Source organism: Polypterus senegalus, chromosome 2 (assembly GCF_016835505.1).
Source record: "Polypterus senegalus isolate Bchr_013 chromosome 2, ASM1683550v1, whole genome shotgun sequence".
Taxonomy (NCBI): Eukaryota; Metazoa; Chordata; class Cladistia; order Polypteriformes; family Polypteridae; genus Polypterus; species Polypterus senegalus.
In genome coordinates this window covers 62,521,087-62,538,805 of record NC_053155.1, presented here as the reverse complement: position 1 = coordinate 62,538,805, position 17,719 = coordinate 62,521,087, and the positions used below count along the sequence as shown (strand labels likewise).

At 39.5% G+C, this 17,719-nt stretch overlaps 1 protein-coding gene across 2 annotated transcripts in view; it reads right to left on the bottom strand.

Annotated features, from left to right (window-relative positions):
- The window catches only part of dop1b (DOP1 leucine zipper like protein B), a 212,261-nt gene that overhangs the window by 155,800 nt on the left and 38,742 nt on the right, over nt 1-17,719 (bottom strand). For both annotated transcript variants that reach the window (XM_039743847.1, XM_039743848.1), the window contains exon 2: nt 4,895-5,063. In XM_039743847.1, coding sequence (XP_039599781.1) covers nt 4,895-5,041 — 147 coding nt within the window. In that variant the 5' untranslated portion in view covers nt 5,042-5,063. The remainder of the gene's footprint in view (nt 1-4,894; nt 5,064-17,719) is intronic.

Below are 17,719 nucleotides of genomic sequence, written 5' to 3'. Positions count from 1 at the left end.
AAAGAAATAACTACCACTGTGAGTTAAGGCTATGTCACTTCTAAGTAATGCTGGTTGTTAACAGCCAGCTTTCTATCAAAAAACCTTTTTATCTATGGTATTATATGTGATATTCAAATTAGCACCAAGTCAGCTTTGATATGTCTGTCACACTGAAACAAAGAATATTTTTCATAAATGTCAAAAATCTCTTTTGTTGAGTAAAATAACTTTAAACCTGATAAACTGAAACAACAAAATAAAGAAAAAATATTAAGCGTGCAAAGTACATGTCTTAGAATTAACACAATATTGACAATTGTTGAGCATATCATGGAATGATTTTTTAGTGACTCATATGCACATTTATTTCCATACTCATACTAAGACTACTAAATGGAATGTCAAAATATACTGTATAAGATGCTGTAATAATTTAACATATGCTGCATTTAAATTAAATGAAGTCATATATTTTTTGCTAAGATACATTAAATGTTAAATTGTTTTCAGAGGCTTTGAATGACTGCAGCCCCAGGAAGGCTAGAACTGAATTATGTTCACTCGGTAAACATATGGTTCCAAAGTATCTTATATTTCAATTAGGTAATGGTAGAATTTACTTGGAATCACCACAGGTTTCTTGGTGGCCTCTGTTACTAATGCACTTTTGCCCAGTTTGAGAGGATGACATACTGTACACAGTTGTGCTATATGTACTCCACTTCTTTATAACAGACTTGACTGCTTTCTGTGTGATTTTCACTTGTACATTTTCTGATAATCCACCTCTGACTGATTTTGTTGTATTCTTTTCATTTGCCATTTCCATTATACTACTTGTTTCAAGGAATCTCTAGCCCACAACATCATCATGGAATGCCCATCCAAGGAAAATGGAATATGCAGGGAAGGCATGCTAATCAAAATACAAATAAATAACAGATTTTTGTCAAGATTAATTTTTTTCTGTTCTGCAGGTTGCGGCCCTAGTAAACAGTTTCTATTTGGTTTCTTTTTTGCTACGTGCACAACTGGAGTCTTCAAACACCTAAATGCATGTGAAATTTTGCAAACAACTTATGAAAGGTGAATCACTGGAAAGGACTTTAATGCATAGTTCAACACCCTTGTACTTAAATTCAATCATACAAGTGCTGGGAATTTTCAGTAAAAAAACAGAAAGCATGAAGTGAGGCTTTGGTTTCAGGTATACATGAACAGCAATGCTTAACTCCTGAAAGGAGGACAGCCAAGCTCATCCCTTAAGTGACTAGGGCCTTCGTGAACATGGGTATGCTGAACAGATAACTTCTGCTAGAGAAGACAAGCCGGATATAGGTGCAAAAGCCCCCCACCAAAGACTGACAGGGCTGGCTCCAAAGAAAAAAAATGAAAGAGCTATAAAATAGTATTTAAAATAGGTACACCAAACAGCACAAATCTGTATTTTTTTTTTTTTAATTTTACAATAAGAGCATAAAGAAAGAACAATCCTGTGAGAACAGATCACAGAGTGGCCAAAGTGGTTTACCCGCCATTTTCATTTTGAACTTATTATTCATTTCTGGGTTCATCAAAACAGGAAACATTGGAGAATGGGGGTTGTATGTATTGTTATGGCAGCAGCTGTTGTTAAGTCAATCACTCTTCCTGTATGTGATACAGACTTTTATTTTTTACTTATTTATTCACTGGATGTTTAAATTGTTCTTTATACAGGTTCCAGTTAATCCAAAATGCTGCTGCAAGAATTATTACAAGAACAACAAAATACAAACACATAATCCATCCATCCATTTTCTAACCCGCTGAATCCGAATAGGGTCACGGGGGTCTGCTGGAGCCAATCCCAGCCAACACAGGGCACAAGGCAGGAACCAACCCTGGGCAGGGTGCCAACCCACCGCAGGACACACACAAACACACCCACACACCAAGCACACACTAGGGCCAATTTAGAATCGCCAATCCACCTAACCTGCATGTCTTTGGATTGTGGGAGGAAACCGAGTGCCGGAGGAAACCCACGCAGACACGGGAGAACATGCAAACTCCCGCAGGGAGGACCCGGGAAGCGAACCCGGGTCTCCTAACTGCGAGGCAGCAGCGCTACCACTGCGCCACCGTGCCGCCCCAAACACATAATTCCAGTACTTAAATCCTTATACTGGCCCCCAGTTAAGTTCAGGGCAAATTTCAAAATCCTCCTTTTAATATATAAAGACTTAAATGGCCAAGGTCTGGCTTATTTATCTGAATTTATCATTACTTGCAAACCAGAGCGCACATTAAGATCTCAAGATGCCGGTCTGCTTATGAGCCCAAGGATTAATAAAACAGCAGTGGGTGGTTGTGCTTTTAGTTAAAGTGCCCCTAAACATTCTGCCTGCTACTATAAGAGGTACTCCTTACGTCTCAGCTTTCAAATCCCGGCTGAAGGCTCACTACTTCATTTTAGCATATCCTGACTAAAGCTGCTGATTAACTGTGCATACTGCATCTCTGCTGTTAGTCATTAGCACGAAAACATAAGTAATAGGATAGTTATAATTTGTTACTAACCCTCACCTATTCAGTTTCTCTTCTTGGTTCTCCAATGAGGCACTTGGTGCCAGTGCCCTACTGCCAAGTTTTTTTGCCTGTCTAAGGAAAAGTCATCTCTGATGTAGGATTGCAGGTATCATTGGGTGTAAGGGTACTTTCATTGGATTGGCTGGCCCAGAGCGGATTAAGCTTGGAATGGCCAATGGGGGAGGCAGCTTGATGGCAAGGGTCTCGAGGATTCTGAACAAATCCAAATTGTATGATGTGATATCATCTACTGGTGAATTCTGCTCTGTACTTGTAATATTTCTATTATACTATTAAATTGTATTGAGGATTACTCTTGCTCTTTTCTGTGTATTGTATTGTAATTAACCCTCTTTTTTGACACCCACTGCACGCCCAACCTAACTGGAAAGGAGTCTCTCTTTAAACTGCCTTTCCCAAGGTTTCTTCCATTTTTTCCCTACTAGGGTTTTTTTGGGGAGATTTTTCTTATATACTTATAGAGTCAAGGCTGGGTGGCTGTCAAGAGGCGGGGCCTGCTAAAGCCTATTGCGGCACTCCTTGTGTGATTTTGGGCTATACAAAAATAAAGTATTGTATTGTATACTGTTGTCCAGAATATTAGAATATCTGGTTGAAGTAAAACACATATATATGAAGGCCTGGGAAAGTTAATGTGTTAATTTTTGCAAATAATGTGGCCTGTTTAACATATTAAAAAATATTGCTGCATCCCGGGACAGCAACAAGGAAAATGCCTCAGTCAGTGCTTTGGTCAGAGTGGCAACATAATCACCAAGTAATGCACAGTGTCAGTTTTTAAGAAAGATAGCAACTACAGAGATCTTTTTGACGTATGAGGAGCAAAGGTATAGGTAGAGCAGCGTTTTCCAAACGTTTTCTGTGGCGGCACATTTGTGCAATTCAAAAAATCCCAAGGCACACCACGATTCTACCAACCACAAAAGCATTAGCAGACATACTAAACTGTCTGAAGGGGCAGCAAAAAATTGATTGACATTCACAGACACACTGTGTAATTGTGTAGACTAGAGTATAATTTGCAATCGTTGATGGTGATGAACAGTTTAATATAGTATATGCAGAGTTTTTACACAAGTTTTAATGTATACCCATTAAAGGGATGCATATTCTTTTGATTAAATCAATCTTTAGCAGTGCATTCAAACAAAACAGTCTTTTCGATCCTTTTCTACTTTGATGCGTCTGTGTTTCATATGCTATGCCAATCTGAGAATTAACACATTGGCCTTGTTTTCTTATTGCCTTCTTTTCAACCTGCCCTTTAGGAAGGCATTCAAATTCTGCTTGCTCAAGTAGTATTTTGTTAAAATGTCATTGTTTAGGTTTAAACTATTCCATTATTTTTTTTTGTTTTTAATTCCTTTGTGTTGAGTCTGTATTAATTTTGTGAATCAGTGTGTATTTACTTCATAATTTATGAATTTTATAATTACATGTTTTAATGTTAGATGTGATTAATGATTAATGACACACATTCATGCAATTAGTTAATTTTTTTAATCGATTCCCAGCCCTAGATATAGCTCTATCTATATATCAGAAATACTTTACACAATATACTAATGAAACTTGGTACAAAATGATTCAGTACTGACTTGGTACAAAAAGGGGATTAGAATAATTTACAGTAAAGGCACATTGACTATGTAACTTAAAATGATTTTTTCAATGAATATTATTAAAAGCTCTCATTACTACTACAGAGCACCAATCGGCAGTTGACTGTGTGTAACCTAGCCCAATTGTTATTTCACCTCCCAAGACAGATAAACAGATTTCTCCACTTCATATTCCCCAAAGCATAATTATGTTTATTTTCATTCTTGTGGACGATCTATTATTTAAAAAAAATTAATTACAATTATGTCGCAAATTTAACCTTCTGAATCACATAAGGCTTCTGGAAGATCTGCTGAACTAGAAAAGAAATGATGGATATACAGTATATCCAGACAGTCAGCGCTGGTATTCTATATAATTAAGCAATATTTACCTTCAGATTAATTTTAGTACTATGTTTAACGTTATTTTGGTTTGAGTAACTTGATGTCATTATAGCTTTGCCACCTTTTTTTTTTTTTTAGGACTTTTCAGTTTTAGTTAGCTTTCTCTATGTAGATGGGTGACTCTATCAACTTGGTATGAGTAAGAAAATTTGTGTGCAAACATGCCTGGTGCTAGTCTACTGTCCCACCTAAAAACACTTACACACACACTTGAGTAACCTTCCCATACACCCACAGCTGCAACAGGAAAAAGCAGAACAATGACATAAATGAATGGGTGAGCATAGTGATTGGCATAATCCACTGCATACCTTATTTAGCTTGCCTAGAGAAGAGATCAAGTCAGCCCATTCACTGGAAGATTCAAAATTCCTCAGTGCCTTTTCAATCACAGAAGCATAGTTCCTGTACCGGTAGTCATTTAGCAGTTCCAACTCTTCGGGGTCCATTTTAGTCATTTAAGGCAAGCATAATCAAGTCCTAGGAAAGAAACCATTATTATTGCTTGTTTTGTAAACCACAAGAGTGTTAATTATATAGGTATTATTAAGAAGACAGTAAGCTAAATGTACAGTAAATGAGTAATTCGAGTGGGCATTTTTCAAAAATTCCTGAACTAAATCACATATATTAAATTGTTACTGTTCATTTTCCAAGTAAAGGTCTGAAAAAAATAATAAAAAAAATCTGGAAAACATGGTTTCTAAAATAAAAACAAGAGCTGACTAAATTGTCTGGAATCAAAGATGATTAATGGCAATACATTTTAACTGAACCTGTAGAGTTAATGGAAAAATGTGTTGCCTCACAGAAATGTAACCATAGAATTATGTTTGCTACAATATAAAATTTGGTATGTCACAGTAAAAAAAAACAAAACAAAACAACACATTTTTACACAGGTACAGTGAGTGGTGCAGCTGCCTCATAGAGCCACTGCCCTAGTTTCACATCCCAATCCCTTCTGTTGTCTGTGTTGACTTTCCTGTTCTTTGAGTGTTTGTGTGTGTCTTCCTTGGATTACTTCAGTTTTTTTCAAACACATCCCCAAAGATGTGTAGGTTACAGCATGTTAATCGGGAAGTCTATAAGAGTGTGCATGAGACAGTCCTATGATGGATTAGCAATTTTCCTGCCTTGCATCTGATTGCTGTGGTGAAAGTCTGTAGCTTCCAGCAAACCAGAATTAGGTTGAGTTTTTGAGAATGTTATAATACTTTACTGGAAAAAATAAACTATACAACAAATTAATATAGTAAAAAGGACATGTCACATTTTCAAATGAATTATTCTTCACTGTTAGCCACACCATAATTAGTATTTGTATCAAATTGACTGTGGAAGCTTTATACTATTTCTTCAAACAAGAACTCAGTTTTCCTCATATATGTCAAAGATGTGCAGGTTAGATTGACAAGTAATTCTAAATTAGCCTGAAATAAGTGTTTGTAGGAGTATGCATGAGTTTGACATGGTGGCCCATGCACAGTGTGTCATACTTTGCACCTTTTAGCTTCTAGGATCGACTCTACAGAGTCAAAAATGCATCAAATAAGAGCCACCTGGTTTAATCTAATTGTAGAATGACTTGGAAGCAAAACCTTTCCCAGAAGCACTGTGTCATATGCATAAAACAATCCTAGATCCTGTAGGTCCAGAGTACATTTAAACATACACTTCTTTATTTGGCCAGTCTAACTAAAGGTTAAGCTGCAGTGTTTCTGACAGCACTGGATGCAAGGCAAGAGCCAAACCTGGATGGGATATCAATTGCAACACAATGCACACTGAATCACAGACACAATTTAGTCAAATATTTAGAATAGCCATTTAATCTCAAGTACTGTACAACGAAAACCCATGCGGACCCAGGGAGACCCTGCAAAATACTCGTACCCAGGGAAAACTGACAGAGCTGGGAAATGTGAGAGAGCATCACTAATCATTGGGTCATGACAGACAGACAGACAGATAGATAGATAACTTTATTAATCCCAAGGGGAAATTCACATAATCCAGCAGCAGTATACTGATACTAAAAACAATATTAAACAGTAATAAAAATACATGTAAAAACAGACAATAACTTTGAATAATGTTAGTGTTTACCCCAAAGGTGGAATTGAAGAGTCGCAAAGTGTCTGTCAGTGGAGCAGGACAGTGACAGCAGTCTGTCACTGAAGCTACTCCTCTGCCTGGAGATGACACTGTTCAGTGGATGCAGTGAATTCTCCATGATTTACAGGAGCTTGCTTATCGCCCGTCGCTCTGCCACAGATGTTAAACTGTCCAGCTTCATTCCTACAATAGAGCCTGCGTTCCTAACAAGTTTGTCCAGGTGTGAGGTGTCCTTCATCTTTATGCTGCCTCCCCAGCACACCACCGTGTAGAAGACGGCACTCACCACAACCGTCTGGTAGAACATCTGCAGCATCTTATTACAGATGTTGAAGGACACCAACCTTCTAAGGAAGTACAGTCGGCTCTGACCATTCTTACACAGAGCATCAGTATTGGCAGTCCAGTCCAATTTATCATCCAGCTGCACTCCTAAGTATTTATAGGTCTGCACCCTCTGCACACAGTCTCCTCTGATGATCACGGGGTCCATGAGGGGTCTGGGCCTCCTAAAATCCACTACCAGTTCCTTGGTCTTGCTGGTGTTCAGGTGTAAGTGGTTTGAGTCGCGCCATTTAACAAAGTCTTTGATTAGCTTCCTATACTTCTCCTCCTGTCCACTCCTGATCCAGCCCACAATAGCAGTGTCATCAGTGCACTTTTGCACGTGGCAGTACTCCGAATCGTACTGGAAGTCTGAGGTATATAGGCTGAATAGGACCAGAGAAAGTACAGTCCCCTGGGCGCTCCTGTGTTGCTGAGCACAATGTCAGACCTGCAGTTCCCGAGACGCACATACTGTGGTCTGTTTGTAAGATAGTCCACGATCCATGCCACCAGGTATCTACTCCCATCTCTGTCAGCTTGTCCCTAAGGAGCAGAGGTTGGATGGTGTTGAAGGCGCTAGAGAAGTCCAAAAACGTAATTCTAACAGCAACACTGCCTCTGTCCAAGTCGGAGAGGGATCGGTGTAGTATATAGGTGATGGCATCCTCCACTCCCACCTTCTCCTGGTATGCGAACTGCAGAGGATCGAGGGTGTGGCGAACTTGTGGCCTCAGGTGGTGATGCAGCAGCCGTTACGAGGTCTTCATCACATGTGACGTCAGAGCAACAGGCCGGAAGTCATTCAGCTCACTAGGACGTGATACCTTTGGGACTGGGGTGATGCAAGATGTTTTCGAAAGCCTCGGGACTCTCCCCTGCTCCAGGCTCAGGTTGAAGATGTTGAAGATTATACAAAACATGATGTAGCCTGTTTTTATTCAAAGACGTCTGCTTATGTTAGGAACATTGAAAATTTATTTTTTTATTTGCAAATTCTGAAAAATATATTTAATTTCTCTGCAACTGTACAGTTCATCTTCAGTATTTGATGGGGTAAAACTTGACAGAGGTGAATTACATTGTTATATGCAAATAAACTTGCTTACTGGTCTACTTAAAGAAGGTAAATGTGATCAAGTAGACTACATTCAAAATATTTGAGTGGTCTGTGAAAATCCAACAATCCATCCATTTTGTAATCTACTTATGCTGCTACCCTGGCAGCATCAGGTTTATACAAGACAGTACTGAATCATTGTGGGCTGCCAACACATCAATGATCACATTTACAAACATTCTGTGCTAATTTACAGATTCCAGTCACACTAAGAAGTATGCTTCTTTAAAAAAGTATGTGCAATTCAAGTTTAAAAACAATATTTACAAAACCTGTAACACATACAAAGAATGGGCATCTCACCTACTTGTTTCCAGTTTAAATTAAAAAAAAATAAGTTTGTTGAATTTGCAAACAAAGTTCATATTGCTCAATCTCATTCTTTTTATTTAGCTGGTACTCATTTTCAATTACATATTAAAAATATAAAATTGCCCCAAATAGAGGTCTGGCAGGTCAAGTGACTCAAGAACGGAGTCAAAGAAAGGGATTTAACAAGTGACCTGGCAGTTTAAGTGTAGCACACCCAATCCACCTATATTTGTCTGGAAACTGTTTATAATAGCAACTTTCAAAATTCACCAAGACCTTCAATTAGATTAAGCAGAGGGGTTGAAGGATTTTAAAATTTCATGAACCAAAGCTCACAAAGCAAAAGAATTAAGAAATCTTGTCTGGGGGTGGATACTTTTAATCCTACCCAATGTGTCTCACAATCAGGGTTTGAAAGTCTTTGTAGAAGAATTGCACAGTCATTACTCAAACAGCTACCACATGAAGTACATGTTTAATAAGTAATTAAAAAGTTTTTAAAAATATGCTTTGGAAAGCTGGTTGTGCCTGGAAAAGTCTAAACGGGAAGTTGTACTACATTATACTAACCAACCAACCAACCAACCAACCATTTTCTAACCCGCTGAATCCGAACACAGGGTCACGGGGGCCTGCTGGAGCCGAACCCAGCCAACACAGGGCACAAGGCAGGAAACAAACCTGGGCAGGGTGCCAACCCACCGCAGGACACACACAAACACATCCACACACCAAGCACACACTAGGGCCAATTTAGAATCACCAAACCACCTAACCTGCATGTCTTTGGACTGTGGGAGGAAACCGGAGCGCCCGGAGGAAACCCACGCAGACACGGGGAGAACATGCAAACTCCACGCAGGGAGGTCCCGGGAAGCGAACCCGGGTCTCCTAACTGCGAGGCAGCAGCGCTACCACTGCGCCACCGTGCCGCCCTACATTATACTATAGTATTCCTAATTTTCACCCCAATTGAAGTTTGTTACATGCATTCAAATGAGATTTCAATTATTAAGACAATGCAGATGCAAGCAGAATTTAAATTCCACCTATTCATTTTCTATCTTGCTTAGACATGTGAGGATTCTATGCAAAACAACTGGTTCATCCCATCAACCCTGGATTTTCTGCAAGTCCACCACAGGTCATACTCCTGTGCATAATCACACTCAGTCACACTGAATTTATGCTTGCTTATTTGTTGACTCAAATCCACAATAATATTTTAGACCACCATAGTATATTTCTTACCACACCAGTTTATTTCTAATGATGTAGAATTCATAGATTCTTTGATCCAGTGCTGTTAAAATATTACTTTATCTGTGTTTTACCACTTACTTCCTTGCACACAGTTACCATCAAATGAAGAAATGAAATGAAGAAACCCTTCAACTGACAACACATTGTTACTCAAACTATGAAGAAATGCAACGGGGCCATGACTTTGCAAAACTAAGAGAATAAAAAGGAGAGTGTTTATTTCAAGTCTATATTTAGGTATTTTAAAGAAAAAGACATAGGTTCACAAAGAGTTGGGGAGTCAGTTGACAGGTCTACTTAATGAAGGCTGATGAAAAAGGGAAAAATATATAGAATACAATGGTGCAAAAACCTCAGCCATAACTGTAGGAAATAAAAATGAAGGGTCCTAGAGCTCAGGTTAGTCTTCAGGTACAGGTCTTCAGGTAATGGCTTATAAACATACAGTACAATGTTTCTATATTTGTGTAGTTTGGACAAATGCTGGGTTAGGTGACTTATTCTGTAGCTCATATCATATGAGTAATGGGCATTGATTGAGCATCCTTGTCCTTTACAGTTTCCCACAGTGTACTTATCCACTATAATATCAAAAAATATATCAAAACATTACTAAAAAAAGCACAGGGGAGTATTAACAATGATAATTAAAAATGCCCAATCAAGAGAAATCTTGATGTACTGCGGATCACTACATAAATCTTTTGCCCCAGCTGTCAGAATGGCTTACAAACCTACTAAACTTCTCAAATGCAACAAAGCATCTTCCCTTCTTGCACCTATCTCCCTCAAGCCAGAATCTAGTCATTCCTGACAGTCAGACTTACTTTAGGGTTAGCAGTGTTCAACCTATAATTCACATCCTATGGATTCCTCCAAATCTAGCCTTATACAATAATTACTTTTGCAGAAGATCAGACTACTGTGGCTACAAGACCTTCACGTCACAGCACGCTCTAGTGGTGCCTGCTGTCCCTGAAAGGTGTGTAAGGTAGCCTGTGGTGTATCTGTTTTATGTGAAAGGAAAAAAAAACACATCTCTGCCTATGTTAAGAAAAAAAGCTGCTTTCTTCTGTTCCTGAATGCTTGTATTAGTCTCTCACTAGTTACTCATGGCATCAGCCTTTCTTAGGTATCCTTGGAGTTTTTATTTTGTGGCATCTTTTACTGAAACAATCAGACAATATGGCTCCCTAGCAATCCTTGTCTAGTCCCACTGGAATGCATGGGTGTACTGAGACTGCTTTTGGGTTTTTCTTTCAAAAGAAGGTGCTTGTTAGATCTGTCTCCATCCCTGTATCATATTGATAGAACATTGGAACTGGCAATACCTGGCCTGCATGACCCTTTACACATTCCAATAGTTAAGTCACCAGGGCACACTGTCTGCCTAATTCATTGCTTCTGTCAATTATGCACAGAGGAACACCTCAAAATGTTGGAGTCAGGGCATCTCAGATCAATATATTTTCTCAGCTCATCTGGTCAAGATCACAGAAAGCCAGAGACAATTCCATCAGTCATGAAAGGAGAAAGAGGTTGGGAGCAGACACTGATAGCATGTTGCTGCACCCACTACACAACAAACCACCAGGGGACCCAAATGCAGCGGGTGACACCTTAGCACCACAATGTTTATTTTTTGTTTTTAAATGGGTGCTGGGATGTCAGTAATCATATGGCACACTACCACTGCCCAGACACTCTTCTATTCATCTCTAAAAGTTAAATAGCATGGCATTGGACTATGGTAAGAATTTAGAGTCACCAGGAAAAATGCATGTAAAGCATGGAGAATAGGGAACTTAACATAGACTGTTGCCCTGGCAGGAACTATGGCTCAGGTGCAGTGTGCTCCTTTAAGAAATTAATAGCAGGACAGGATTTCAAAAAGCACTTAAAACACAGAGTAAGAAGACGTATGTTTCAGGTACAGTTTTAATTGGTTGTTTTTTGGCAGACAGATAACCTAGAAAAATATATCATAAGGCAAAAAGCACACCCTTATATTTTTTCTTAGAAGAGACCACAGGGTGTGTTTTAAAAAGGCAACATTCGATTGAACTAACCACAATTGCATTTCTGACCAACAGATGGTCTTCCACCATGCCCTCTTATCAACCTTTGCTTCTTGTTTTGAAAATTATCAGCCGATATGATAGATTACAGCAGGTTACAACAGCAGTGTCAAGCACAGTTCAGGCATTTTATCTTGACACACTCAAAATGAAAACCATTGTTTTCTTATTGAAGCCCATCATGTTCCTATGCCTAGATGCTAGGTGAACAGATAAAACTCACTTTAGCTCTTCAACTAAATGTCACAGACAGGAACCAAGTTTAATTAAGAACCCCCTTTAATCATTTTAAATAAAATGGACACTTGAGAAAATACTTTATGACCTTTGTGTTACAGAAAAAGCCACAGTAATGCATGCATATATTTGAGGAAAGTAAACACAAAATGGGGCTTCTAGTGAATAAAATGCACAAGGAAGGGATAAACAAAGAAACCCCCAGTCACAGGGAATGCACACACCAGTATGTTTCTTTGTAACGGTCCCAAGCCTGGATAAATGGGGAGGGATATGTCAGGAAGGGCTTCCAGTGTAAAATTTTGACAGATAAATATGCACACAACAATACAGATTTCCATACCGGATTGGCTGAAGTCCGGGTTAACAATGGCCACCACCAGAGCGCTGGCAGAAATTGGGCTACTGTTGGCCGAAGAAGGAAAAGAAGATGGGAAAGGTGTGTCCAGAGGCAGGAGGAGACGAGAAGGTAAAGAGAGTGGAGTGGAGAGTGAGGGTAGGAACTTTGAATGTTGGCAGTAGGACTGGTAAGGGGAGAGAGTTTGCTGATGTGATGGAGAGAAGGACGGTTGATATATTGTGCATGCAAGAGACTGAATGGAAAGTAAGGCCAGGAGGTGGATTCAAATTGTTCTATCATGGTGTGGATGGGAGAAGAAATGGGGTATAGATCATCCTGAAGGAACAGTATGTCAAGAGTGTTTTGGAGGTGAAAAGAGTGATAATTAAGAAGCTGGAAACTGAAGGTGTGATGATGAATGTCGTATGTTCATTTCCCCATGCAGTTAGGGAGGACAATGGATGAGAAAGAAGACTTCTTGAGTGAGTTGGATGAAGTGATGGAGAGTGTACTCAAAGGTGAGAGAGAGAGAGAGTAGTGACTGGAGCAGATTTCAATGGACATGTTGGTAAAGGGAACAGAGGAGATGGGGAGGTGATGGGTAGGGTATGGTGTCAAGAAGAGGAATGAAGACGGTCAGATGGTTGTGGATTTTGTGAAAAGGATGGGCATGGCTGCGATGAATACATATTTTAAGAAGAGGGAGCAACATGGAGTCACAGACAGTGGAGGAAGATGCACACAGGTAGATTATACCCTATGCAGGATAGCAAATCTAAAGGAGGTTGACTGCAAAATGGTGGCAGGGGAAAGCGTAGTTTGGCAGCGTAGGATGGTGGTCTGTTGGATGACGCTGGAGATCAAGAAGAGGAGGAGAGTGAGGACAGATCCAAGTATCAAATGGTGGAAGTTGAAAAAGAAAGACTGCAAGGTTGAATTCCAGGAGGAGGCAGGACAGGCATTAGGGGACATTTAAGAGTTACCAGATGGCTGGGCAACTATAAATGAAATATTAAGGGTGACAGCAAAAAAGGTGTTTGGCGTGACATCTGGACAGAGGAAGGAGTAAAATGAAAGCTGGTGGTTGAATGGAGAAGTACAGGAGAGTATAACAGAGGAAGAGGTTGGCGAAGAAGAAATGGAATAGTCAGAGAGATGCAGAAAATAGACAGGAGTACAAGAAGATAAGGCATAAGGTGAAGAGAAAGGTGGCTAAGGCTAAAAAAAAAAGCATATGATGAGCTGTATTAGAGGATGTATACTAAGGAAGGAGAAAAGGACCTGCATTGATTGGTTAGACAGAGGGACCAAGCTGGAAAAGATGTGTGGCAGGTTATTGTGATAAAGGATAAAGATGAAAATGTACTCACAAGTGAGAAGAGCATGTTGAGCAGATGGAAAGAGTATTTTGAGAAGCTGATGAATGAAGAGAATGAGAGAGAAAGAAGGTTGGGTGATGTGGAGATAGTGATCCAGGAAGTACAAAGGATTAGCAATTAGAAAATTAAGTACAGCTATGAAGAGGATGAAGAATTTTAAGGCCGTTGGTCTAGACGACATACCTGTGGAAGCTTGGAGGTCTTTACGAGAGATGGCAGTGGAGTTTTTAAAACGGACAGTTTAATGCAATCTTGGAAAGTAACTTTAAGGAGGGAGGTGACGATTAGTGAGCAGCAGTATGGTTTCATGCCAGGAAAGAGCACTACAGTGGCAATGTTTGCTCTGAGGGTGTACACGGAGAAGTATAGAGAAGACAAAGAGGAATTGCATTTTGTCTTTGTGGACCTGGAGAAAGCATATGACAGGATGCCTAGAGAGGAGTTATGGTATTATATGAGTAAGTTGAAAGTAGCAGAGAAGTACGTAACAGTTGTATAGGATATGTACAAGGGAAGTGTGACAGTGGTGAAGTCAGCTGTAGGAGTGATGGATGCATTTAAGGTGGAAGTGGAATTGCATCAGGGATTGGCTCGGAGGCCTTTCTTATTTGCAATGATGATAGACAGGTTGACAGTCCCCGTGGACTATGATGTTTGCTGATGACATCGTGATCTGTAATAAGAGTAGACAGTAAGTTGAGGAAATGCTAGAAAGGTGGAGATATGCTTTAGAGAGGAGAGGAACAAAGGACAGTAGAAACGAGACAGAGTACATATATGTAGATGAGAGGTAAGTCAAAGGAGTGGTGAGGATGCAGGGAGTAGACTTGGCGAAGGTGGATGAGTTTAAATACCTAGAATCAAAAGTACAGGGTAACAGGGTGTGTGGATGAGAGGTGAAGGAAAGAGTGAAGGCAGGGTGGAATGAGTGAAGATGAATGTCAGGAGTGAACTGTGACAGACGGGTATCAGCAAGAGTGAAAGGGAAGGTCTACAGGATGGTAGTGAAACCAACTATGTTAAATGGGTTGGAGACTGTGGCACTGACCAAGAAATAGAAAACAGAACTGGAGATGGCAGAGTTAAAGATGTTAAGATTTGCATTGGGTGTGACATGGATAGAAAGGATTGGAAATTAGTACATTAGAGGGTTAGTTCAGGTTGGCGGGTTTGGAGACAAAGTCAGAGAGGTGAGATTGCGTTGGTTTGAACATGTGCAGAGGAGAGATGCTGGATATATTGGGAAAAGGATACCAAGGATGGAGCTGCCAGGTAAAAGGAAAAGAGGAAGGCCTAAGAGGAGGTTTATGGATGTTGTGAGAGAAGACATGCAGTTGGTGGATTTAACAGAGCAAGATGTATATGGATATGGAAAAAGATGATCTGCCATGGAAACCCCTAACGGGAGCAGCTGAAAGAAGACGAAAAAGACGAAGACGAAGAAGAAAGGATAAACAAAGAAAATAAAGCCAATGAACTCTAACTGCCTTATTATTTATGAGTTTACACCCTAGCTTACCAGATAACATATTTTCTAACAAAGGCCATACCGCAAGGTATTTTTAACATTTACTTTTCACAACCATTGTATATACTGTAGTATACTAATCTGCCACAATAAATTGTATTCTAAAGTGAAGTATACATTTTAAAATATATTTATTGATTTTAAATATAAGCAAATAACATTCCATACAATCAAGTCAAACTAAGCAAACAAACCAAAATTCAACCCCCACCCAAGAGAAAGAGACATGAGCCAGAAACCAAAGCTACTCTAGAAAAGGAGCAACAAGGTAAGTGTATCCCTTTCCCCGAAAAAAAAGCTTATTCTAAAATGTTATAATTTACATCTTGCCATATTTTAAAAAAGGTTTTGAAAAGATCCTCTAAGTGAGAATTAGATTTTTTCCTATTCCAAAGAGTATAGAACATCTTTCAGTTGAGCAAAATAAATCAAGGTGCTAATAGTGAGGTAAAGGCAATTACGATTTGTTTGTCCTTCTCCATTTTAAGCCCATCCTGGAGTACTGTATACTGAACACAGCTATTAATGGGATATACAGTGGGCACGGAAAGTATTCAGACCCCCTTCAATTTTTCATTCTTTGTTATATTGCAGCCATTTGCTAAAATCACTTAAATTATTTTTTTTCCTCATTAATGTACACACAGCACCCCATATTGACAGACAAAAAAAAAGAATTTTTGAAATTGTTGCAGATTTATTAAAAAAGAAAAACTGAAATATCACATGGTCCTAAGTATTCAGACCCTTTGCTCAGTATTTAGTAGAAGCACCATTTTGAGCTAATACAGCCATGAGTCTTCTTGGGAAAGATGCAACAAGTTTTTCACACCTGGGTTTGGGGATCCTCTGCCATTCCTTCTTGCAGATCCTCTCCAGTTCTGTCAGGTTGGATGGTAAACGTTGGTGGACAGCCATTTTTAGGTCTCTCCAGAGATGCTCAATTGGGTTTAAGTCAGGGCTCTGGCTGGGCCATTCAAGAACAGTCACAGAGTTGTTGTGAAGCCACTCCTTCGTTATTTTAGCTGTGTGCTTAGGGTCATTGTCTTGTTGGAAGGTAAACCTTCGGCCCAGTCTGAGGTCCTTAGCACTCTGGAGAAGGTTTTTGTTCAGGATATCCCTGTACTTGGCCGCATTCATCTTTCCCTCGATTGCAACCTGTCGTCCCATCCCTGCAGCTGAAAAACACCCCCACAGCATGATGCTGCCACCGCCATGCTTCACTGTGGGGACTGTATTGGACAAGTGATATGCAGTGCCTGGTTGTCTCCACACATACCGCTTAGAATTAAGGCCAAAAAGTTCTATCTTGGTCTCATCAGACCAGATAATCTTATTTCTCACCATCTCAGAGTCCTTCAGGTGTCTTTTAGCAAACTCCATGCGGGCTGTCATGTGTCTTGCCTCTCCTCAGTGGCTCACTGAGACTGGAGTTAGACTGTAATGTCAATAGATTGATTCTTGCCCTGGAAACATTTAGGACAATTTTAAATGAGATAAATGCGCTCTATAGAATATGTTAAGTTTAATTATTGAATGCTTTGCACAAAAAGAGCTAGAGTGCATTCTGCGCATGGCTTCTTTCCTCTCATTATCTTGAAATATTAAGAAAAAGACCCTTTCCTCATTGTACCCTGGAATCTTTGAAAGGGACTTTAAAATGCTTGTTATAAATTGTGGAGATGCTATCTTGAAGACTGACCAATATTTTTTCTGAAACAGAAATAGGTGAGAGGTGAGGAAAATTAGACAAGTTCCGTTTAACAAAGTTTCTAATTTGAAAGTAGTGGAAGAATTATGTTTATGAGGTGACACTTAATTGTTCATAGGATTTATAGACATTATCTATTTACAAGTGTTTTAATCATGGGCATTTTCCAAACATTAATGTTTTAGAGGGTGGAAAAAAGTGATTGTCATTTAGAGGAACAACATATAAGAGTTTCTCTGTCTTAAAGTGCTTCTTACATTAGCTCCCAATTCTCAGTAAATGAACGGCAATTGGATTATTAGTGTATTGACAATAATTTGTACTTATTGGGGCAGAAAGCAGTAAATATAAAGAAATACTGCAAGATTTTATTTCCATTGCAGTCCAGCCTTGTGTATATACATCAATTTGTGTTGATATCCAGGTCTTAAGTTAGGTAGTGCCATGCCCCATTGTGCTTTAGGTCGTTGTAGAGTTGCCCTTTGGATGTGTGGATGTTTGAGAATGTGTATGGAGATGCTCTGAAATAGAAAAAGAAGCCTGGGAAGGATCTTAACAGGGTTGATTCCACCGAATAATGTGAAAATAAAGAAAACACATTGAATGAGAAGGTGTGTCCAAACTTTTGGCCTGTACTGTATATATTGTGGTAGATAGGGGGTGCTCTCGCTCCCTTGAACCCCTGTCCACGACTCCAGACACCAGGTAAAAGTCCAAGATTCGACT